We start from the raw sequence: 27,352 nt of genomic DNA on the forward strand, positions 1-27,352 counted from the left end.
ACTCAGAACAATTACAACAGAAATTATAAACCGCCACCTCAACAAGTAAGCACAAATTATACATTAGCACATGCAATAGGATTGAATCAACAAAAAACCCAGAACCCAGCACCCAATGACCCGCCACCAGATATACAGAAAACTACATCTAAACAATTATGTCTACATGATAACCCCGATACAACCCACACAAGCTCAGAAAAAATAGATAGAGAAAATAAAGATACTACAGCCTCATATACCACCTTTGTGAACGGTTTACCGAAAATATTAGAAAAACAGATGTTAATACAAGATAAATCACCACCAAAAACCGCCGCTCAACATGTAATTAAAACAGCCCGAAAACATCAACCCCTCTTTGAGCCTTATATTCCCCGCCGACGATCCATCACCGCAGGAAGAGCAGCCCGCATATCCAGAGACCGCCACCATGTGTCTGCACGTCACACCCGCGCATCAAGAGTCCGCCACCGCACCCGCGCATCATTCGACCCCACCAAGGCACCCCAATGAACCCAGGATAGAGGACCAAGAGGATGACACCAGGGAGGACGGCATCCAGGACAAGAGGAGCGACCACCGTAAGGCCCGGAGACGGAGGCGCCCGAGGACACCCGACCGGCATCAGGACGAAGAGTACGGCATTCGGGAGAAGAGGATCATGCATCGTAAGGCCCGGAGGCGAAAGAAACGGAGGAACCGCGCGCGCCGATGGAGGCCGCATGCACGCTTCAAGGGGCAAAGGAGGACAACCGACCAATACCAGGATGGAGGACAGGAAGAGATCACCGACGGCGTGCATCCGCGGCACATACGCTTTAAAGGCTATGATCAGCGATGTGACCGGCAAAATGGACGTAATAAATGGAATAAAAACGGAGCTACTACAAGAACAAATATGGAGTCATGCCTGGATAACAATGGAATGGATTACTTGTGGAGATTGATGAAGGATGAACGGTGTTTGAGAAGATTGGAGGAATTAAAAAATAATATTAAGAAAGTGAAAGTACCTGGATATTATGCTATTGAAAAGATAATAAATGTTCTGATATATTATATACTATTTTGTTATGATGGCTGTGATAATATTGAAAAGTGATGCTATTAATGTTGTAATTAAGACCATGTTAGTGTTGAAGGAATTTGTTGACTGTTGGAAAATCTTGTATGGTGAAATTATTTGTTATTAAGGCCGTGATGTTTGCTAAAAATTGTGATGTTAAGGAAATAATGAAGAGGATAATATTATTGAAGAAGTTTATGGCCTATGAAAAATCTTGCTTTACGAAACGGTTTACTGATATGATTAAGGGTTGTTTATAAAGAAACTATGTGGATGGTATTGAAAGAAAATAAATGGAAGACTTTGGATCAATTAAAAGAAATAATTAGTAAAGGAACAAGGAGTTGTTGGAAGAAAGAGTACACAAGATACAAGGGCTTTAAATTCATGAAGATAAATTATCAATTAGGACAGCCTCAACAATCAATAGCAGATAACCTAACCGGCCTAAATCATGTCAACAAACAGAATGCAAGAAGATGCAAGTAAACCACGGGATTTCTACATGCAATATCGTCGAATTTGAAATAAATATGATAAGAAGTCAAAGGAAAACAACACTATCAAGCCAATTACTAACCTTCCTTAATAAATTTAATATTGGTATAGGACCTCGTGGCAACAATCCAATGTTTTAATTCCTTCCAGCCGTTAGAAGCCTGCAATAAGGAAAAGAACAATTTTTAAATATGTAATTAAATCATATACATCAGATAAAAAAGGACACAAGCGGGGATAATAAAATTAAAATTTGTTAATTACCTTTTTAAGAGAAAAAATTGAGCAGTTAGGTTAATAGTTATGAAACTCGACAGCAAATTCTGTAGAACCAATGACCAGCTGGCCAAAGCCACCCAAATCAAACGAATGTAATGTCTGTTGAACATATGTTTATAAAAAGAAATACTGTACCCAAAAAGTTATTTATTATTGTTATTTATTATATTTATTAATGTCGATATATTTATTTATATGTTTTATATTTATTACTTTTAATTATGCCACGTTTGTTACCTGAAAAGACTTAAAGTGAATACCAGTTACCAAAACCAAAGAGCCATTAGCAAAAGAAAGTATTGTACCTGATGTATAGAAAATTATTTATATTAAGACCTAAGAAATACTATAAGACATAAGCCCAGAAGTTTGTGAATCGAAATTATTGTCTAAAAGGAATCATTTATGAGAATTATGAATGTGTGTAGTTAAGTTGGCGGCCCTGCAAGCGGCGAATTTAAAAATTACTGTGTTGTAAATGTTGTCAGGAGGAGTACGTTTAGAAGTTTATATTTATGATATTTTTATGTGTGTTGAGGAGGAGAATTTGTTATTGTTTTTGATAAAGGTATAAAGGAGTGCAGCAAATATGTCTGCGAAATGTGATAGAAGTAGGAGAGTATAATTTATAAATAAAGTATAGTGTATATCAATGTATTTGAAGGGTGGGTTTTCATTAAAAACATTGTGATTCTCAAATATTTGAATTCAAACCCAGGGGCGCGTGTAACATATTTAAATCTGGGTAGATGAAAAGCCCTAACAGAAATAGTAATAGGTCTAAAAATAAAGTAATTGGCTAATATCGCCAAGCAGATAATAATCAAGATAAGATAGCATCAGCTTGTTCTGGCTAAATGGTACAAGAACTTAAAAAGGATTTGAAGGAAGTTTATTACTCATAAATAGATTATTTATAAAATATTTGAAGATTGAGGTTAGGTAGATGTATTCACAGATCGGTGACCTAGAGATCGATCAAACCGAAGAACGTAGAATCTGACCAAAACCCCTTGGCAGAGCTTTATTGCATTCGGATGGTGTGCAATGTGAAAAAACACCCGTCCACGTGGCTAATTATTAGTTAGCATGGAATTAATATTAATACATAGAATATTAACTAGCATGCAAAGGCATAAATAAAAAACCAAATAAAAATAATTTAATGTATTCAGGAAATAAGAGTTACCAGGCGCATGAATACCTAATAAAATTTGCATGCACCAATAGTAAAACGGCAGTTAATAGGCGGCAACTGTAGGCCAATTCAAAAATATTTATATATATTTATATAATTGTAGTAGATTTTGTGTAAAAATTTGTGTAATCTATGTTATCAATATGGCTCGAATGCAAAGAAATTATTAATCATATAATCTAAGCAATATTTTGGCATTTTTTGTAAGATCTATTTGAATTTAATGGCGGAGGATTGGGATATTTAAATTTTATGCTAATTTGAAAGTCGGAAAGAGGATCGGTAAAACTTGAAAAGGAAGAACCAGCACTCGCCAACCAGATGCCACCATAAGAGGACCCCAAATATTTTAGAGCGAAGTACCTTATTAATAATTTTGTAAATTAAAGTTAAAGTAAATTATTAAATTTCTTAAAAGACTTCGTGATGCTATTGTGAAGCAGAAGTCATTTTTCATTTTTATTAAATTTATAACCCCTTGGAGGAGACGATTCCGGCTACCATATTCCCGGACCACATGGAGTTGGATCGACATCGGCGGCTTACAAGAAGATTTTCGACACGTGAGTGATTTAAATTTGAATTTAGTGATGGGCGCCCTAGTGCTTCGAAATAATCTGATGATCAAAGCTAGCTCGCCGAAAGGGTTATTATAAATTAAGAAATTAATAAGAGTAATACTTGCGCAAGTAAAAATTAGTATTAAAGGTATTTAATTGAAAGAAAAATATAGATCAATATTTTAGAAATTTCTATTTAATCAAAGAAGTACGAAATCTAGGCTATCAAACGTATGCATACAATATTTAATTTTTTGCAATACAATTTGCGATAATTTATCATAGTTCTAATTCACTAGATGAATGGCTCTACCTATTCCGTCAGGTGCCGAATCTTGCACCCTGAGATAAAAATATATATTCGATACAAATAAATCTACTAAGTACTAGAGATTTTAATATATATATATATTTGGATTATTAGTGGCTAATTTATCAAGCTGATCTTAGAGCACACATTTTTAATTGAATTGTCCAAGTCGACAAGTATTAGCAAGTGCATATCGCAGCTACATGCAAAAGAATGCATATGATTTCAAGATAAAGGCACATGGTAATGATTCGTGCCACAAATCTAGAATATAAAGTTAGCCTGTGATATTTTTATTGATTTCAAATATTGTTCTATTTTTTATATTATATTTTTTATCGCTCTATATATATTTTTTGCCTCGATTGATCTTTGCATTATTTGTGTAATATATGTGTGAAATTTTCATGGTGTGCAATTTATTTTTTATTCCTCATCTCTATAGTATAAGTATCATATATATATATATATTTATTATTATTGAATTACAAGAGTTATTGGAGAAGCCCATATCTAGGCCTATCAAGATTTTTTAAGACTGAATACTATTCGAAAACCACGCCCTAATTATATTAAATCCCATGCTTTACCGACTGATGCCAAGCAGGAGGCTAATCGTTATTTTTATATAAAGAATAACGTGACACAACATATGTTGTAATCATTGGAAAGCTTAAAACAATTTCATCAATTAGCTGATCGAATTGATTTTGCATTGATTGAGAGCGCGAGCTTACCACGTGTTTGTTCCATCGTTGTATGCTTGGCCAGTTCGGTTTGCGCCTTCTATCAGCTGTATATGGAGTCTCATACACTCCGATTAGAACAGAGCACAAAGGTTTTCTTTGGTTAGGAGTTTGTTGGTAATTCTTTTTTCAAATTCAAATTTTATTGCCATCAAAAATCACATTGAAAACTTTCTTAATAGACAACAAGATTACAGAAACAAAATGTCAAACATATACCTACATTTATTTGTAGCACGGCCAGAAAAAGACAAACTTGAGTACTAGCCGTGATTTTATTAAATATAACTTAATATATATTTTTTGAATAAAAACTACGAGTTGATGAGAGATGCGAGTAATTCCTTATATTTGATCCGAATGGTTATTCATATCACAATGGTTATTCGGGGTCACTGCAATAAAAAATTTTTTATTCTGTAAGGTAGCTAATAAATTTCATACGTATTGACTGTCCATAATGTATCCAGTGTCCATAATGGAAGTAATTGAACTACTCAAAATTAATGGCTTACTGGTCCCTCATAGATTATGCCTGGTGATTGAGCCTGTCTTTTTCACCGTTGTCTATTAATAATAAAGCTTAATTTATAACTAGCTTATCCAGCGAACTTCGTACCGCCAATGTATATCATGTTACACTTGCCTTTATTTGGTGAATCATGAAATTTATCTGACAATCAACATGTTCAATACGGACTTCCTATGTGCTTAGTCATGCAGCATTCATTATTCCGAAAACATATTATTATTCTTCTCAATCGATTGGTAGTAATATCTATCAGTAAAGTTTTCAATTAAAAAAAAGGTTATATCAGTGTTTCAAAGAAAAATATTCAATATTTTCATAGCTGTAGATTGTCGATATATGGTCCAGGAAATATATGCGATGTACGATGAATCACACAGAATTCCATATTCTTTCCATTTTAGGATGAATATAAGCTAAGCTAAATTCAAAAAATTGTAAATTATTCTTTCGTTCTTCAGTAATTGATGAATGCAATATGAATACTATACATATATACTATACAATATATATATATATATATATAATATATATATATATATATAATATATATATATATATATATATATTATATATATATATATATACTCGCTTTCATTAGGTGAATAATTTTTTTCAACATTTTCCAGTTTCTCATGATAGGGGAGTGATAATTATTTGTATAGGTTTTTTATAATTATATGCGATGTACGATGAATCACACAGAATTCCATATTCTTTCCATTTTAGGATGAATATAAGCTAAGCTAAATTCAAAAAATTGTAAATTATTCTTTCGTTCTTCAGTAATTGATGAATGCAATATGAATACTATACATATATACTATACAATATATATATAAATATATATATATTATATATATATATATATATATATATATATAATATATATATATATATATATATACTCGCTTTCATTAGGTGAATAATTTTTTTCAACATTTTCCAGTTTCTCAATGATAGGGGAGTGATAATTATTTGTATAGGTCTTCTAAGGAACCATTATCAACAGCTGGTACCAACCAACTACACTTCAACTCCAAACTACCGTTTTAATACCAGTATACAATAATTTATCACAGGGTGATATGTTTATTACAGCTGGTAACTTTAGATGCTAAATCATATTATCACAATATGGTCTTGAATCATGATCATCTTTTCGTTCTTCAGTAGCCGCTCGGCCGAAAATTTCGAAAACATATGTCTGCAAAATGGATTAATGAATAATTATTATTAGCCCCCCTATTAAAATTTCTGTTCAGAAACCATCCCCAATATTCACACAACATACTCCCAAAGTTTCATGCCGTTATGTTAAGTAGTTTTCAAGTCTACAGGGAACAAACAAACATACAAACAAAAAGACATTCATTTTTTTATAAATAGATTTCCATTCGGCTCAAACAAAAGCCTCTCTAAATGAAGGTAGAATGATAAGGATTCAGTTCTGTTGTTTTAACATTTTTTCAAATCACTTTCAATAAAAGTTCATGTAGTACCTACTATTGTGTTCGAGACACTTCTGGCGCTATCATAGTTTCACCACTATTCTGTTCCACAGTCCTATCTCTTGCAGTCGTTAACTATATCTATAATAATTATATAAAGTAAAGAGCTGGCTTATGCACGTACGGGATAGGAAAATTATATTTGACGCATCATCACGTCTGAACTACTGGACTAATTAACTTGAAATTTTGCTTATAGATTCTTAATTAACCAAGGATGGTTATAGGCCTATTCTCAATTCTTCAAAATTTCATTACGTCAAGTTTTCATTTTGTCATGTTTTAAAATAGATCCTTGCGAAGCACGGGTTCTTGCTAGTTTATTTATAAAATAACATCATAGTACCCTTTTTTGAAAATATTTCAATATAAAATAACAAATTAAAACAAACATCATTTCGATGATGTGAAACATCTCCAAACTAGATGTTCCACATCATCGAAATGATGTTTGTTTTAATTTGTGTTTTTAATCTGTTATTTTATATTAAAAACTTTTCAAAAAAGGGTACGGTACTATGATGTTATTTCATAGATAAAAATAAGTAGCCCTGAATACATACATTTTAAGAACTATATAATCATAGCCACCTCTAATACAAGGCCGCGGCCTACGATATTGCAACGTCGCAGAATACATCTCTATTTAGAGGTGGCTATGGTATTATTAATAAATATGGTCTGCATTGGCAAATGCCAATGTGCGCAAACCAAACGTGACTATGTATTCTCACTTTGTACGTTTGTTTTCATTCTTTCATTTATAACAATAAGTAGAATCATTTGCGGCAAGGATTAACAGGCTCAAGCCCTTGGGAGTAAACCAAGTTTTACTTGATTTTTAATTCTATTGCACCGTCATAGTTTTGTACGTTTTAATTTGTTTAGGATCTAACAAAATATAATGATTTTGAGCTGTTATTTTCAATCCTACTTTGATGGTAATAGGTACGCTACCGGTACTGAATTCATCTGGATAATGCTTGCCTTGAATACAGTTATTTATTCTTCAACGTCATATCAGACCTTCAAGTACAGTAGCCTAAATTTTTTGAGCAGAAAAGTCTTTAAATTTGTTTTCTTCAAATTCAAATTTGAACATCAACAGAAATATAAATTAATTCTGCTCTGTTATAAAACGTTTTAATAACCGATTGTCAAATTTATCAATTTGCGGTTTTCTTACTAGCTTTTCTATATTGAAATTCTCATTTTTCACTGATTGAAGTGCTCGGTAACGTGTGGAGGTGGCTTATACAAGCGTCACGTGTACTGCTTCGACCAGCTGAAGGGCAGAGAGGTGAATCCCCTGCATTGCGATGGCATGGAGAAGCCGTCTCCCATCGGCAAGTGCCAAGAACAGCCTTGTCCAATTTGGGTCATGGCAGAGTGGAGTTCTTGTTCGGCTTCTTGTGGCCAGGTCAGTCAATTCAATCTAACTGATAAGAACAAATAATCCTAATCAGTTTCCAATTTTATGAAAAATAAATTTCGTGAAGAAACGTTTATAGAAAATGATATAGGCCAACATTGTTTTTGTTCCTTATCGCTAACAACTTGAATATATATTTTTTTTCTTAGGGTGATGATGCCCACATGAGCTCTAGGCTTGTACATGGGTAATGAGGCGGATGATAATGAGAAATGAATGGACACACAGTTTTAGGTGGGTTCCGAACCACCGGGGAGTGATTTTGCGACTCATGAATCGTATATTCAGATGATTTGGCTCAAGCAGTCACCCTTCCATCGGGAGAATCAGGCGTATGATTCTTATAACTTATTTAAGCAATAACCTATCAGCGCGACCACTGAGTCAAACAGCTCCCCCAATTAATTCAATTAATTAATAAAAATTAATCAGATTCAGTTTTCGATTTTATAAAGATACTAAATTTCTGAAGAGGAATGTATTAAAACATATAGACCTAAAAAATGGCATGAACTTGTGATTTTGAACTGACAATATTTTCTTGTTTTAAAACAGAGTGTTAAAGTTTATTGTTTCTCATATTGTTTAAATGAAATAAACCAATTAAAAATGAGTAGCTTAAGATTGTTGTTGTTTTGATGACAGGGTGTTGAAACAAGAGTCGTGCGCTGTATGGACGATGGAAGGGAAACGGATGATTCGGCCTGTTCCAGTAATAAACCGAGTGTGAAGCGGATGTGCTCACACCATTGTGCAATTCAGCATTCGCCTTCAAAATGGCGGACTGGGTCGTGGAGTGAGGTAAGGAGCTTTAAATATTATAATCAACATTAGTTTTGTCTGATGTATACAATTTATCTTTTATTTATGATGTTTGTAACTAATTTCTTTTGCAATTGAATTTCAATTAAAAAAAATCAATCATGATATTATATTAGTTCAACCAATACTCTAGGTAGGTATATGAGGTATCCCTAATAATTTCCCTTCTGATGTATACCGGTATCTCCAAACTACACCTTATGTAACTAAGGTTTATCTTGATAAATGCATTATATAAATTATTATTAGTTTTGTTGCATCAATCTAATTTGAATAAATTGATTAGTCAATGATATAATATTATTCCTCAGCTTGTTGTAAGCGTTATGTTGTTGTAGAAATACATACTATTAAATAATAATAACGACTTGAAATATTGTTACAACCACTTATTTACTTGAATAATTTATAATGGTGCTACAACCAGAAATTGTTTCTCAAAATGTTTCAATATGAATGAGTGATTGTGAAAATTTCAAGTTATTTTCCTGAACTCTATTGTCATGAATCTAAACAGGTCAAAATCCTAACAAGTCAGGAATCTATGCAGTCATGCTCTCAGTGTAAAATACATTAGCGGTACAAAGAAATTAATCAGTTTTAAAGAAATCATTTCAAACAGTGGAATGTCCTAGAAACATACCACTCATCGAAAATTTTTCTTTGAATTATACACTATGGTTACATCCTCAGAAAGTTTGATCTGTTCTGGGAGCTTGTTGTGTAGTCTCAAGAGAAACCTACAGGCTAACATCGCCTTCTCAAATATTCCAATAGTTCAGTTCGTAATGGAAAATATCTTCACAATCATTCTATTATATTATGTAGGAATGATTGTCTAATTTCAATAATTATGTGTTGCCAGTGCTCTGTGGTATGTGGAGGAGGCTTTGCCAGCCGTCAGGTGGTTTGCATGCGAGACAATGACATCCTGGCTGACAACTGTGACGAGCGGAAGCCAGTCGACAAGGTACCTTGCAACCTGCACGCCTGTGTGGGAGCCGAGTGGAAGTTTGGACCTTGGTCGAAGGTAATTCATAAGTTTTCCAGTCCTTCCTTCACATATCCAATATTTTAAATATATTCTTATAGGATTCATCTTCTCTATAAAAATTAAAAAAAAAAAAAAACAAGTTACGGTTTCAATTATTTATCAACATCAATTCAAAAATGACAGAAAAAGGAGCAACAGGCACACGTCAAATGAACTGTTCTTGAAGTTTGCTGTCAAGACAATATCATATTTGCATCTCTGTAATTCATCTGCTGTATTAGTTCTTTATTACACAGTAGGCCTTCCAGTTTCCAGTTCTTCCAGTTCAATTTATTATTTATACCCTTCTGTTTTATGGTTAACTTTCTACTTTTTGTAAATTGTTTCCTTCTTTATGCAATAGAAAATTCAGTTTATCACGTACTTATTGCCTATTTTGGAGAATTTGTGAATTAAAGTAGGCCTATTGCTTATACTTCCACATGATTCAATTTTATTGTATCTTTGGTCTCTTTCATTATTTTATAGGAAATGGTCTCTTCCAAGTAATAAATTCAATTTCCTATTCAGGTCCTATATAATATTGTTTAATTACATCTCTGTGCAAAGTGTTAATTTTAATATTGTTTATTTTTGTTTCAGTGCAACCAAACATGCGGTGGCGGCTACCAACATAGACAGGTGCAGTGTCGCAGCCTGAAACGCGGCACCAAGATGGCGGACAAAGCTTGCCCCGCCCACCTGCGGCCGGCCAATAAGCAGCCGTGCAACACAGCCGCATGCAACCGGCAACTGCTCTACAAGTGGAAGGCACTGCCTTGGGGCCCTGTAAGTAGAAAAAATAATTTAAAATAACATACTCTTCAATGTTTCTTCCTATGAGAAATGCCTGTTAATAAACTTTTGAATAATTGGATCACGACATTACAGTCTGATTTTTATAAATAGAAGTTAGTCCTAGTGTCCGAAAGCGCTTCACAAATGTGAGTAGAAGCTAATAGCTTTTATTTATAAAAAAACAGACTGCCATGTCGTAATTTAAGTATTACAAAGTAAATATATAATAATCCAAAAACTTTTATTCAAAATGCCATTCTTTTATCAAAAAAAAAAAAAATTGAATAACTTTATATACTATTTTGTGTTTCACTTCAAACTATCAGCATTAATTGAATGGAAATCATCGATGCTATTTTTAAGGAATGCTGCCAGTTCTCGTAAGTGAATCTGATTACAGGAAAATTTGATGAAAAATATCATACTCTTATTATTTATTAAGACAATATTTTCAAAATGATTTACTATTGAAAAAGTAGCTGATGCAAAATGTTTTTTTCCAAGTTACTGAAGTAATATAATTATTTGGAATTCTTCTGAAGTTTCCATCCTTTCCATACTTATTGTACTCTTCACAAGTTTCCACTTTCACAACAGTATCTACCATGAAAAATTATCATGAATTTCAAGTTTTGAACTGAGAAAATGAATTTTTTTTATCAGAATCGTAAAGCAGCTTCAGTAGTTTAATATGATTCATTTTATTTAACAGCAAAACTGAAAGTTATACTCAACTCTGTGTAGCAGAGGAGGTGATACGAATGTATTGTTTCCTTTTAAAGCATCTTTTGTGTAATATATGATGTACTGGCATTTACAAACTATTTAGCTTTCATTGAGGTTGTGAAAGTATAGTCATGAAATTGAAGTAAAGGTATGGAATTTTCTGTTTTTATGGAGTCCGTTCTCCATGGTATGAAGTATGAATGTTTATTAATTGTGGATGCAGTGTTCGCGCACATGCGGTAGAGGCGAACATTCGAGAAGAGTAGAGTGTGTGTCGGTGAGCACACAGCTAGCAGTGGACGAGAGCCACTGTGACGCATCAGGCCACAAAAAGCCAAAATGGCTGCGAACCTGCAAGCTTGGTCCCTGTTTTGTCGAGTGGAAGGCCGGAGAGTGGTCTCAGGTATTTTGAAATCCCAGCTGTTTGGAAAAGCGTCCTGTGGTGATTTGTGATTCCACCTAAACCTGCCTAATCAACTGAAATCAAAAGCTAATCAACCGAAACCCCTGTGGAAGTGGGAGGATATTGATAGTTCCTACTGTATATTATTTGTATTGACTAATCATTTTCATTTTCAATGTACAGTGTTCATTCTATTAGGCTATTTGTTCCCATTCAATTTTGCAATGAGACTCTTATTATTGTTATTTGTAATTTTTATTTGAATTTTTTACTTTCACCCATTCTAACCCAAGCAATGTTGATTCACCGTTATTTTCTAGCATGAGTTCTTAGCCTTCCAAAAATAAAAAATCTAGTCCTCGTTTCTAGGACACTATGAAATATGATGAACCATTAAACCTATATATTCTATATCGTTCAAATGGTCGATTAGATTTGAATAGTTACCTAGAAATCGGGCCCTAAGAGACCTAATGCTTATAGCTTATATATTTTTTATTATAAATTATTGTAAAAATTCATTATCTTTTGTTGCTTTGAACAAAAATTCTATTGGTTTTAATCTCGTTTTTATAACGCAAGTGTTTTGTAAAGCTTCGTATTACTGCTAAATCCAAAAGTCTTGGTTCAATATAAGATTAAACTCTCCATATCTTCTATTTTAGGCCTATCTCTTTGTTTCAATTTTATTCAATTGCAAAATTTAAACCGAATTGTGTTTCTAATTTTTCCTTGTACCTTAGAGTTAACTTCATGTTGGAAATGATTACCTGTTTGAGCCTGTATAAATAGTCTATATTCAGACCCTATTTAAGTATCACAATTCAAATTATGCCTCAGAGTAGTCGAGTAGTGAATGAGATTTATTCACCCCCTATACTTGAGACCGGTGATAAATTTTCTTCTTTAATTCCTCATTTATAATTTTATTCTTGATTCATGTTGTATCGTAGTGAGTTATATTATATACAGTATTGTAGTGAGTATTCATATACCAGTCCGAACATTATCATACTAATATATTTTTTGATAACTGATAAGTATTAATATGATGGTTTATCAAGTATCGATCGATTAAATTAAAATTTGGTTGTTGGGTGAAGATTCCGATTATAATTAATAGGTTTTATTTGGGAGAATATAGGTACTGGTGACATACTGAAATATTCATCCATAACTCAGATAAAATATTTATAACAAACTAAATAAAGTAATAATGTAAATATAGAACTTTTGTTATAGTGGTGAATTGATGATGATAACCATTATTATATGTATCAAAATAATTTTATTCTTGATTCATGTTATATTGTAGTGAGTTATATTATCCGGTGTATCAATATTGATTGATTTTGAAAATTATTCAAGAATGACTCATATTAATATATTCTTGAATAAAATAAAATATATTTTTGTAATAAATCATGAATTGAATAACAACACTACTACATTTAATCCTCTTTTAATGTACGATGCTGAACATTGAACATTGGACCAGTCCTATCATAATAGATTCATGATATATTGGCTATATATTTTCTTTCATATAATATTCCTTCACATAGTTTACAAATTTTTCCAAAATATAATGGATACAGACTTTCTTGGAATAAATTCAATATTATAAGAGATGCTTTACTTTTGTTTCAATAGTTTTTCTTATTATAGAAGCAATATTAATTCACAGAAGATTTCATCTGAATAAATGACTGCTTTTGCCCTACATTTTTATCTGTTATCATGAAATTATTTTCTTGGTATCTTGGATTTATGATCACCTTCCACATTGCAATTTAGATTTGTATCATTCAACACTAGATTGTCATGATATTCTGTTGCTCCTTTATTCACTCAAATACTTTCGCGCCTGTATTTCGTTCCTAAATTACAATATTTTCATATCATTAAATTCATATTGTAATTTGATTTTTTCAAATGGAGATTTTTTTCTAGTGTTCTCATCCATGTGGTAAGAAAGGAAGACAAACTAGACGGCTGTACTGCATCAACACTGTTGATAAGAGGAATGTGGCCAGAAGACATTGCAATCGATTCCAGAAACCGAAACGAAAGAGGAAGTGTCCTGAAAAATCATGTAAGATTTGCTCAATTCAAATTAGTCATAAGACCGTAGATCTATAAATCATTTTTGAGAATTTTTTCACCCATAAGCTCGCTTTAGTTGCATAAAACAGGAACTCTACTTTTCATCCTACAACAGGAACCAAAAGTAACGATTCTATACAGTAGATCAGATCAAAATTTTCTACCGATACTATTTTCTATCAATTCTATTCAGTTGTTCATTGAAAATTATGATATTCATGATTTGAAACATTTCCTTATCAAATTTTTCTTTGCAAATATTATAAATGCACACTTTTTATTCTCATACTCTGACTGCAATGAATCTAGATTGTAATAGAGAAAAACCAATTGTATTGTCAACTTCATCTATTAATGATTTCGGTGATATTTTTCATGTTTTTCAAGTATGGGAGAGTTCACGATATCAATTATTCTTATTGTGTTATTCAGATTCTGTATAAATAACTTTGTCATTCTTGTTTTTAGGTGGCTATCTGACATGCAAAGATATACAAGATACAGGAGCAAGAATCGACAAGGAATATACATTGAATGTCGCCGAGCGAAATATATCGATTTATTGTCATAACATGAACACTGTACAACCAGTTGAATATTTAACACTGCCAGCTAGGAAGAGGGAGAATTTCGCTGAAATTTATGATTGCAGGTTTGTTCCAAGATATATTTCGAATATGAAAATTGATCATTTTCTGCATACAGAGTACAGTATTTGTTCATTTAAGAGCAAAGAATCTTATTGAGAATCAATAGTAATTGTCCTTGAATATGATTGCATTATTGTTTTATGACAACAAATCACTAATGCTAAACTTCATTGAAACGAATGCATCTTTATAGAAACAAAGCATACAGGCCTGAAAGTAGAAAGTTTATGAATGATGATACTGATAAATATCATTCAACTATCACTACCTATTGAACTTTCATAGTTCATTATTAACATAGAATTTATTATAATTCAATGTGAATATCAGTTAGATAATTTATTTGAATGAGCGTAATTCTGGAGTAATGGGAAAGGTGAAGTACTATTTATATTCCATCTCTAAAAAACCATTTATGATAATTTATTATATGTAGCCTTTTTATCTTATTATTGTCTGCAGTTATAGTCATTCCACTCATTTCACCTCCTGGTAGTGTATTTACACAGTTTTTTTTCAAAAAGCATTACAGTATAAACTCCGTGTTATATTGCTATCGGTATTTCTAGTTTAATATATTTTATAGTGAGAGAAAGCAATATAATTATTGACGAAGCTCCTCTTAGAAACGTGTATTTAATCTGTATCAGGTGCAAACTTTATAGCTTCAACCTGATTCTGAATAGGAATCTAGTCAACTTTTTTGTTAATTGGGAGGAAAGCTATGACATTGAAGAAATTCCACTAGTTCGTTGAATTCCCCAATTTTATTATGTGAATGACTCACTCCTCAAGGTGTCATAAGCGAGGACTTGAATATCATGAGACGAGTTTAGCTCTTTATCAGTAGAACTTGAATGAGACTCATTCCTGCGTTCGTTTTTATTGATGAATTATTATTAATTTCAATTGCAATAATGTGTTTGTTGATTGTTGTGCAGAGAAAGACTGGACGTTCTCGTACCAGGTGCGAGGCTCGAGAGTGGCGTTCGGCGAGGCGGGTGACTGCTACAGCCGGGCCAAATGTCCGCAGGGTCGCTTCAGCATCAACCTGTCCGGGACGGGGCTCAGGGTGTCGCCTGCCACCGAGTGGAAGAGCATGGGACCCTATTCCACCCAAAGGATAACCAGGATAGAGGTATGGAAACTAATCAATCTATTCTAAAATGTTTTCCGTGAAAATAAGTCTTTATTTATTTATTTAATCAATGAGGATTACACAACTTACAGAAAAGTACCACAGGCTTATACGCCCAGAACGGTTCCAATTCTAATTTATACAACAGTCCAAATTTAGCTAGGTTATGTGTCACTTAACATGTATTTATTGTTGTCAATTACCATAAATGAATGACATGTAATTTATTTATTTATTCATTTCATTTCACAATCACCACATCAAATTAATGATTGAGAGAAAATCAACAGGATAAACACAAAACTGTTTCTCTAATTTTGATAATAGCGTAAATGAAGTTATGTGATACTTATTATAATAATCACAAAAAATTACAGTTCAAATATACATTATTTATTAATTTTTTCCTGTAATTGAATGAAACTTAAACACTACTGAAGCATAATTTACTAGGAATTTTGAATTTACGTAACTTATAAATGAATTTAAATGAAATATTCCACTTAAAAATAATAATAAATTAAGCTCATGAATCAAGAATCAAGAATGTTTTACTGTCACAAACAAAGAGAATTCTTGATTCTTGAAGACTATTGAGCTTTTTTCCAAAATTGCAAACCAGAAAAACTGCTTACTCTCCAATATGTGTTATCTCTGCTTGCTACTTAATTCATATTGGGGGATGGTGTGAAAGGAATGAATGAATGAATGGAAATTTAAATTATTATTAGTACCGTAGGTTATTTGCACTCCACTAATAAATCAAATTCAAATTCATTCTGCGAAAATAGACCACTAGGCCCATACACGATTATAAAGGCCACATAAAAATAAAACAGAAAAAAATAAGTATCAACTTTTCCTTCATTTGTGGATCAATTTTCCATCAGTTCATTAGTTTCAATTTTGGTTGTCAATTTTCAGGGTCACCGACGAGTGATTGGCTACTGCGGTGGTTACTGCGGCTCATGTAGTCCAATAAACGGCCTCAAACTGGATGTACTACCGCCATAGTTAGCTACCAGATCCGGCAGTTACTATGCCATGGAGTAAGATCTCATCAGTGGTTGACTTATGACTAGTAAATGCATGAGCCATGTGATAATAGTCACAGCGATTCCAACATAAGACCACCGCAAAGAAGCTTGCAAGCCAGAAATCGGAATAAGGGCGATTTATTCCAGAAATAATAAGCGTTGCGTTGGTAAATGATTTACAAGTACATAGTTGCTAAAATCCACTATTGTATGATTGACTTTGAACTGTCAGTATTGTTTAAATTCGAAGCATTGATGTTATCCATAGGAAATTCTGACAGTTTAAATTAAATCTGACTATTGTAGGTGAATACAAGTCAAGTGGATTTGCCTCTTATCCAAAGTTAATGCGTGAACAGTGTCTTAAGTATCTTGAAATGAGTAACAAGAAGGAACATGTAGCAATCATTTGTGGAAGTTGTAGTATTTGAAAATGTCGCTTATTGTCATTTCCAGAATTATTGCAGATCTGCCATAGTCACAGTATGCAGTAACACAGTATTACAGAGTAGGTACCTAGTAGTTTCTAATTCAGTAGCAGATGAAGCGTATAACTTATCCACACACTGCCAAATTTTACTATACATACTAAGTTTTTCAGTATCAGATTAAAGATGAATAGAATGAATGCATTCTATCTACCGTGAATTACATAAGTATCATAGTATCAAGTTAATATTTTACTTTCATAAATAATTTTCAATTCAACAACATTACCAAGACAGTCTCTAATGTTACCGTATCAATTCTTTACAATAGTATCTACTCCATTCTAACTTGTTAATACCATCGAGGATAAATGGATGAATGATTATGTACGCATGAAAATTGATGAGGTTCGACATGATGCTGTGTTAGTTTTGCCATGTTTTTCAAAAGGTACTCGATATTGATTGAATCGAATGTTAATCTTGAAATAAGGGTGAATTTGACAAAATGGTGTAGGCCTAGTGAGTCATGCTCATGAGCAGTCATAACCACGATATAGAGCAATGAGAGAACTGGATGATGTTGCGAATTAAGATAATTATTTTATACAATAAGAGTTGTGTCCCAGTATTACTAAATTTCTATTTATATGTTTAATGGTTTTTGTGTTCATTGTAAATGATAGTCAATTGATTGTAAGATAGTAGTATAAATTAATAATAATTGATTGTTGTACAGTTTGTTTATTATTTGTATATTTTTGTATTATTTCTTGTGTATGATATTACATTTCATCTTCAATTAGGTTTTTCGTTGTTGTTCCTGTGGTGACAATAATGTAGGATTTTTTATTTTGTCTGTAAAAAGTTAACACGATATTGATATAGTCTGCATTTATTAAACAGTTACAATGCTGTCATTTGTATAGCAGTAAGTCTTTAATAATCATTAGGCTATATTTATGCAGTTCTAGAGACAGTTGTTTTTAATATGTAATAGACGATCACATTGAATGAGGCAAAATCTCAATAAATAGCAACATCATACATTTTTGTCCGATATTGGAATAAAAGTCTTCCTATTACTAGCCCAAATCGCTAGCACAAAAGTTGAAATTTTTCAGTATATTTCAATCATTCTGAATATTTGATAACTCTTGTATACATACAAATAGACAATAAAGTATTCGCAGTGGCATTAAAGTATGAAAAACTTAGAAAATGAGATATAATTTCAGTCAATATTTTATGGAATCTTTAGCATTTTATATAATATTTGATGTGTTAGAATAGGTGCCTAATGAAATAGTCCACTAAACTTCTCGACTTATCTTTCAGTGATTGAAATCTTTTCTCTTCTCACTTTAATTATCTCCTCATATCCTCCATTTCATTATCTTGATTATTCACTCCATATTTTTTCTTTGGTTGTGTCATCTTCTCCCCTATCTATATTTCTTCGATACTCAGTATTCTAAACGACTTCTTATTGCAACAGTATTCTTGTAAACTTTCTCATATTTATATGATGAGAATTGTTTATTCTACTTGAAAAAAATATTATATAAAACACTCTTCACATTATTTCCCTCTGATATACTATTTTAATCTTCCTTATTCATATAAGAATTTTCTAAAAAGTCTTTGATATAATCACTCTACTGACCTATTCAAGTATTATTTGTTATTTGCCTTTTATCATTGAAGTATTATAGTTGAAATATTCATGTATAAATTGCTGATATTATCGATAGATAGAATTCTTCGTGATTCACTGCCACTAGGCTACTTTACGATTAATTCAAATAACTAAAAGAATTGAGACAAATACAAATACACTGCCCAATATATTCTCTCTTCTGAAAAATCGCAGACGTTTAGTACCTTCCACTGCCATTTGTTAATAGAAGATTGATCGATTTGAGATGATGGGTTTTCTTGAGTACCATTATTATGAATCTACATTATAATAATATGTATAAACTATCATAATCAATAAAGGTAATTTAAATTTTCGAAATTAATGGTATGTTAGAAATTAATCTTCTACACTCTTCATTGATAATGTATAAAAATGATATTACTAGAGAATAATTCGAACTCTTTGATGACAATATTAGAATAATACTAGGATACTTCTAAGATCAATTGGCCATCATCAATTTAATGATAATAATTGTGGAGATATACTCTCTCTATTGTCTATTCTGTATTTAGCATCACTCTATCTTGCAATTTCTCCATCTGATGTAAATATTTATTGATCCCTTAGCAGAATGATTTATCATAATTTACCATTACACGAGCGTATTATTATTTATGTTGTAATTTATTAATATTTAGTATTGAGATAATAATGTATTAATAACGTGGATGTACCTGAAACACTTGTATGTAGTGGTTATATTATAATAAATTTTAATCAATATGTAAGTTGGTAACTTAGCAAGAAAACTCTTAATTTATGAAATATAGAATGATGAAACCATAAAATGTTGTTTGATTTTTCATAGTACCTACCTCTATTATGTAACTTGACTAGAATTACGGGAATTTGCATAGTCAAAGTGAAAAAACTCTTAATAATCTTCAGGTACACTGCTTGGATGCATAGGCTCTGTAGTAGATACATAGTCACTTTTCAACTTCATTTTTTATCATTTCAGAGCATATTCAATTCGATAGTAGGAGGAGCACGCTAGAAACAATATGCACGATTGGGGAAGGGGAATAATGAAGACAAATCATGTTAAAACCAGGAATTGTTTCGAATTAGGCTGGATTCGCACACCGCACACAACTGTGACAGTGGACAGTGGAAATATTCTCATAAGTTTTATCCTTACTCACTCAGCGAGGATGTTCCAATGAGAACTCGTGGCAATTGAATTTTCACTGTTGTGTGCGAATCCAGCTTCTGTCTTCAAATATAGAGGTAATCATTATTATAATATATACTCAGTCAGTCACGAAGTTAGTGTACAGAACTTGGTGCACTGTATATTTCTAGATTAGAGGGAATCTCTAATCTATGGTAGTAAGAGGGGGAGGAAACAGACTTGATTCTTGAGGTTGAGGGGGATATCATCAACATTGAATTAAAAGTAACATTGGTTAAATGTGTTTCAAATATGAGATAAACATTGGTTGAATGTTTCTTATTTCTGGAAGTAAAATTGGTTAAATGTTTCTTAATTGTGAAAGGAACATTAATTTGTTAAATGTTTCTTAGCTCTGGATGAATTGTCCTGTATTTTCTCATCATGATTGGACTGCTGGTAGAAATAAAAAATCCTTCTAGCCCTTTTATCGATGCTGCTTCTTCCATCGATTGAAGAACTAGCCTATCTTCCTCGTTTCTCTTTTCCAACTCACTTAGTATGTTAATGTAAGCCAGTCATCACCTTACCGCGTGGCGCGTGCTGCAATAATATAAATTGACTTCTCATCTACAAATTGCAAGGCTTCTGATTAAATCTGCGATGCTCTTCAACAGTTGAGGAGAATGTTGAATGCTAAAGAACGGTCCAATCATAGTTTTGTTAGATGCAAACAATCAACACATTGTATTGCTCCGTTGTTTGTAACAGAGAAATCGATGATTGAGAAGACATATTCTGAAGTGGATTAAACAGTCGTTAATATTCAAAAAGAGACGGTGGTTTAGATGAAATTGATAATATTTAGTATTGAGATAATAATGTATTAATAACGTGGATGTACCTGAAACACTTGTATGTAGTGGTTATATTATAATAAATTTTAATCAATATGTACGTTGGTAACTTAGCAAGAAAACTCTTAATTTATGAAATATAGAATGATGAAATCATAAAATATTGTTTGATTTTTCATAGTACCTACCTCTATTATGTGATAACTTGACTAGAATTAAGGGAATTTGCATAGTCAAAGTGAAAAAAATCTTAATAATCTTCAGGTATACTGTTTGGATGCATAGGCTCTTTAGTGAATACGTAGCCACTTTTCAACTTTATTTTTTATCATTTATGAGCAACTTATATTCAATTCGATAGTAGGAGAAGCACGTTAGGAACAATATGCACGATTGGGGAAGGGGAATAATGAAGACAAATCATGTTAAAACCAGGAATTGTTTCGATTCTGGATTCGCACACCGCACACAACTGTGACAGTGGACAGTGGAAATATTCTCATAAGTTTTATCCTTACTCACTCAGCGAGGATGTTCCAATGAGAACTCGTGGCAATTGAATTTTCACTGTTGTGTGCGAATCCAGCTTCTGTCTTCAAATATAGAGGTAATCATTATTATAATATATACTCAGTCAGTCTTCGAGTCTTTGTATACACGAAGTTAGTGTACAGAACTTGGTGCACTGTATTTCTAGATTAGAGGGAATCATGTGGTAGTAAGAGGGGGAGGAAACATACTTGATTCTTGAGGTTAAGGGGGATATCATCAACATTGAATTAAGAGTAACATTGGTGAAATGTTTCTCAATTCTGAGAGTAACATTGGTTAAATGTTTCTCAATTCTGAAACTGAAAGTAATATTGATTAAATGTTTCTCAATTCTGAATGTAACATAGGTAAAACTTTTCTGAATTCTGGAAGTAATATTGGTTGAATGTGTCTTAATTGTGAAAGTAACATTGGTTAAATGTTTCTTAGCTCTGGATAAATTGTCCTGTATTTTCTCATCATGATTGGACTGCTGGTAGAAATAAAAAATCCTTCTAGCCCTTTTATCGATGCTGCTTCTTCCATCGATTGAAGAACTAGCCTATCTTCCTCGTTTCTCTTTTCCAACTCACTTAGTATGTTAATGTAAGCCAGTCATCACCTTACCGCGTGGCGCGTGCTGCAATAATATAAATTGACTTCTCATCTACAAATTGCAAGGCTTCTGATTAAATCTGCGATGCTCTTCAACAGTTGAGGAGAATGTTGAATGCTAAAGAACGGTCCAATCATAGTTTTGTTAGATGCAAACAATCAACACATTGTATTGCTCCGTTGTTTGTAACAGAGAAATCGATGATTGAGAAGACATATTCTGAAGTGGATTAAACAGTCGTTAATATTCAAAAAGAGACGGTGGTTTAGATGAAATTGATAATAATTAGTAATGAACTAAAACACGATAGTATTGAACTGTATTTTCGAACTAGATACGGTAGTTCTCTTCATAAAACCAGAGAGTAGTGTATTTCTTGTTTTTTATCGGATATTACGTTCATCTCTGATAATACTTGAGTCTGAATGTTGATTGACACCTGAATTAGAAAAACGATAAATCATCATCATCAGTTGATGATAATTCAAAAGCTCATGCCACTGAAAACGTCAATAAAACTACCAAAGTTTCTATCATCATCGTCATGGATTAGGCTTTTCAATCCTGTTCCGGCGTCCATGGAGTAGGGCATTCAATGGGAAACGATCTTCAGGCATTCTAAGGACATGATCTGACCACTTATTTCTATATGTTTTTATCAAACTCAACACTGGTTGGACATCACATTCTCTTCTTATATTTTCATTCCGAATCCGATCCTCTCTTGTGCATCCTTTGACTTGTCTAAGGATCGCATCTCTGCTGACTGTATTCTTGATTCAAGCTTCCTTGTCAGTCAGTACCCATGCGTCACTTCCGTAAGTCAAAGTAGGTATCGCCATGGCTCTATAAAATTCAATCAAGGTGTTCTTCCAGGCTCTACCTTCAAGGGATCGAGTGATTGCTCAGCATACCATGTTCAATTTTGATATCTTTTTTTGGACATCCTGGTCGTAATCTGGACATCCTGGTCGTAATCATATGTGATTTTTTAAAGAAAGATTTTAAGATAGCATAATCATTGAGACTGATTATCTTCAAGGGTGAACAATCTGAGATAAATTATCCAGTCCCATTTTCTGGCGTACCATCGAAAATTATATAAAATGAATAAGCCTAATATTATTTTGGGTGTAATAGATCCACTGTATTATTCGATTCATGACTAGAAACAGAGTAGGCTACATGCTTGACATCTGTTGAACAAGGTGTAAGAAGATATTTTGAATAGTTATAAAAATCATTGAATGGAAAGAATTTATAGGTCTCAAGCAAACAGCTGTATTGCTATCGCTAGATACGATGTCAACAAACTCAAGATTAGATAATAACGGTTATCCAGGCTACAGTTTTGAACAGCCAAATGAAAAGGAAAATATTATTGCTATTTATTTAAAAATATAGAATAATAATTTTTGAGGTTAGGTTCTTTGGTACTTACTAGTCGGCAACCTAAATAATTGGTCAAGTTGTATAAATTGAGAATTAGCCAGACACCTGTGGCAAATTTAGTTGCATACAAATAGCATTCGCTTTAACTAGGATCAGAGGGTTAGTAACAAGCATGGCATGTCAATGTGGAAAAAAAAGCGTTTTAGAAAATACAAAAATATTTATTATGTCATACGAGCATGGACAAAATGTATAAAATAAATAAAAATATTAAGGAAATGGAATATACCTTACTCAGCGCATGAATACATTTGTAAGTTAGAATACACCAATCAAAATACAGTAACTGACCGGCGGTAAAAGCAATTTAATTCAAAATATACATTATTCATTATATAAATGATAAGAATTTGTAAACTATACAGTACCTAGATTTATGTAACAGATACAAAATGAATAATTAAAACAATAATATTTGCTCTTTATGCGGTAACCTAGCAGATTAACATGGACTACATTGAATCATATTATTGTGTAGTAGTGAGGCTAGGGATAGCACCAATCAGAGTGGATATTTAAATTATATGCAAATTCAAAAATATGGAAGTATGGTCGTGAAAAGAATAGGGGTAGATCTAAGCCCACTTTTGCTTGCTAGAGGTCACCGGGAACAGCCACTAATTTATAGAGCACAAGATCCCTTTCTAATATTTGCACATTTTAGTATCTAAAGTTAAAATTGATAAATTAATTGTATTAGACTCAGTGAAGTTGCATTATAACAGGAGTCATTAATCAAAAATCCCCTAGAAGGAAACGACAGCAGCCCACCAGGAAGGGCCTAGGACATCAAAACTAATCCGGAGCGCCATCAAAATTGTGATTTTCGACATGTGAGTTATTCATTGAAAAATTATTGAGAGGGCCCTCAGTGCTTCGAATTATCATAATCTAGAAAAGCTAGCTCGTCTAAAGGTTGTTTGAATATTAAAAGTGATATCAAAAACTTGCGCAAGTATTAAAGGTAAAGGGAATAATTTTTAAGAAACATTTATGAGACTCACTATTAGATATGCACAAAGGGAATATTTATTAATATTTGATTTATTATAATTTTATGCTCATTCATATATATTTTGTCAGTAACTTGTTAGATTTTCGCAAAGCTCATGTTCATAAGATAAATTGATTTATCTAATTTCCACCAGAGGCCGAACCCAAGCCCTGAGAGATATACATATATATATTCTGAGATTTGTAATGTATATTTAATTATTTATATCAATTTGGAAAGAAGATTCATAAAGTTTTATTCGACAAGCAACAGCAAGTCGATAACTGAGCTGTATAATTTAAAAGTATATGTTTGCTGATTGAAGAAGCACATGGTAATATTTCGTGCTAAAAAACAAAGCTGTGAGCTACCTGTGATATTTTTTGATATATATTTATTCTCATATTATTTTCATATTTGTTGCTCTATATTTTTTATTTATTGCTTGTTGATTTTTTTCATGTAATTACATGTTTATGTTCATTGAATGGTGTGCTTTTCATTTATTATCCTATCTCCATGCATGACCAATCTTGTTATACTCTTTTTTATTATTATTATTGACCTATTATTAAAATTATCAACCAACTGTATTCTTCACCGAATAAGTAGGATAAATCAGCGATATACAACAGTGATTGTTAAATCTTTGGAAATAATACGTTCCCGAGATTTATGTAAATTATCCAGTACCAACACATCTGATTTGAAGAAACTCAAAGGTGCAGCAATGTAAATTAATAGAATTTATAAGGTATTCCGATAGAGTATCGCCTTTGATTCCGCTCGGTATCATTTTTCATTGCTGACCACTTTGGCGAATGGTGGCGGGTGGCGTTAGTGGCGGTACTGCATTGTCTAGTACGATAATCAGAGCCCTTATATCTGTCTATCTCTACTGCATCTATATTTGTGGAGTACACCAAATCAGTCACAAAAACTGTGAACTGTTAAAGCGGCCGACGTTTGCAGCCAGCGAAAGCAGAGAACTGTTTGAGCTCCTAGGAAAGCTGGTAAGAAATTGGTACTATTGCTCTTTCAGGAATCACAAAAAATATTATATATATTCAAAATCTTTGCTCTACCGACTGCGGCCAAGCAGGGCACACGTTATAGAAAAAATAACGTTACAAAGGGCAGAGTCAATAATATTAATAGTAGGTATTGGCATAGTGCGAGAATAGTAATGGAAGGAATATTGTTATTAATATGTATTGCATTGAATGAGAATAATGGAGTAAACGGTACTTCTTTCGGTCCACTACCACTTCAATGACAATTTGACTGTTTGATAATTATAAGTTTGATAATTTAAAGCTTGATTAAATAGTCACAATTTGAATGCCAATTCACTGTTTCCATACCGTTGACAATAATGTAATGCTGATTGCATAAACGGCCTCTTGAAGGAGCTATGTTCCAGTACTATTGTGATATTGAGTTTAAAGTAACATTCTATACTGAATCAGGTTAGAAGGTACTGGATAGGGTACTGGATTATCATACAGGATACGTGGGTTTACTCGGAATAGGTACCCTCTCTAGCCCTAATCCCTTATTTTAGGATGGTCAGCTAACCCCGCTGACCCTTTCAACTTTTTTCAGGGAGGTCAAAAGACTTTTCTGTGAACAATAAATTATTTTCCTCATTTGATTTTGATGAAGTCCTTTTTGAATTCACCCTTGCCCTATATGTATTCACCCTTATCGTCTTCCCTCTTCTGTATCTATTAACTAACACCTTGTCTATTTGGTGAGCTATGATATTTGAATAGAAATGTGTTCTCAACAACAGAATACTGGAACAGGTATCACATTTCAAATATTTGGGATGTGATATTACATACGAGGAAGACCACGACTTGAATGCAAAAATTAACAGATTCCAGTATATATGCGGAACTATTAACAGAAATAAAGCCCGAAAGAGACGAAACTCAAATTTTATAAAGTAATGGCCGTCCCTAACTTTTGTATGGCTCTGAAACCTGGGTACCAAAGAGAAGGGAGTGGAGCAAGTAACAGGCGGCCGAAATGAGATTCTTAAGGTCAGTGAAGGGATGCACCAGAGAGGACAGGCTTTATAATATTGATATCCGTAGAGAGCTCAATGTGATCTCTATACCTCAACGAGTTGACGAGAATCGACAACAGTGGAGAGAACATGTTGAGAGAATGGGAAACGGAAGAATCCCGAAAACTGTCATTGCTTACAAGCCAGAAGGGAGGAGAATTATTGGCAGACCAAGAAAAAGGTGGGAGAATGTTTGAAGGAGGAACAGGTATTAATGCCTACCCTTCTAAGAAGACGACGACGACGACGAATAGAAATGTGAATGTGAACCTTCAATCTATTCACTTATATTCCTATTATCCACACTTTACTGTAGGCCTATTTATTTCCACCTCCTTGATTCATAGTCTCTATAGGGCTACTTGAAAGTTTATTGTTTGAGTAACCAGTGAAAGAAAATTACACGTTGTTTATTTACAAACGATCAATAATTTTCCTCATAAAAGTCCAGTGAAGTCAGCTATTCCACCTTCATTCATTCCTAAATCAACGTCCCACAAACCAACTCAAAACTCTCGTGACCCTTCTACCCGATAGCTAACAGTCGCAATGGAATAAACCCTCCCCTGGATCTCCCAACGGCTACTCCCAAAACTCTGCCCCACTACAAGAAGAGAAGTCAAATTTATCTCAATTATAGACGAAATCCTCAAATAATTATCAGGATACGTCGTGGAAAGACAGAAACAGATGATGATGACTGTGACCGGGAAAGTTTTCCTTGTGTTGTGAGATT

At 32.9% G+C, this 27,352-nt stretch overlaps 1 protein-coding gene across 1 annotated transcript in view; it reads left to right on the forward strand.

The window, feature by feature from the left end:
• Window positions 1-19,766, forward strand: part of LOC111061139 (A disintegrin and metalloproteinase with thrombospondin motifs 9) — a 116,557-nt gene extending 96,791 nt beyond the window's left edge. The window contains 9 exon segments of the mRNA XM_039431372.1: window positions 7,929-8,120; window positions 8,778-8,933; window positions 9,820-9,984; window positions 10,591-10,776; window positions 11,735-11,914; window positions 13,868-14,009; window positions 14,489-14,737; window positions 15,585-15,808; window positions 16,733-19,766. Of these exon segments, the coding sequence (XP_039287306.1) occupies window positions 7,929-8,120; window positions 8,778-8,933; window positions 9,820-9,984; window positions 10,591-10,776; window positions 11,735-11,914; window positions 13,868-14,009; window positions 14,489-14,737; window positions 15,585-15,808; window positions 16,733-16,822 (1,584 nt within the window). The 3' untranslated portion in view covers window positions 16,823-19,766.
• Window positions 19,767-27,352: the final 7,586 nt, after the last annotated feature.

This window comes from Nilaparvata lugens, chromosome 6 (genome assembly GCF_014356525.2).
Source record: "Nilaparvata lugens isolate BPH chromosome 6, ASM1435652v1, whole genome shotgun sequence".
Classification (NCBI taxonomy): domain Eukaryota; kingdom Metazoa; phylum Arthropoda; class Insecta; order Hemiptera; family Delphacidae; genus Nilaparvata; species Nilaparvata lugens.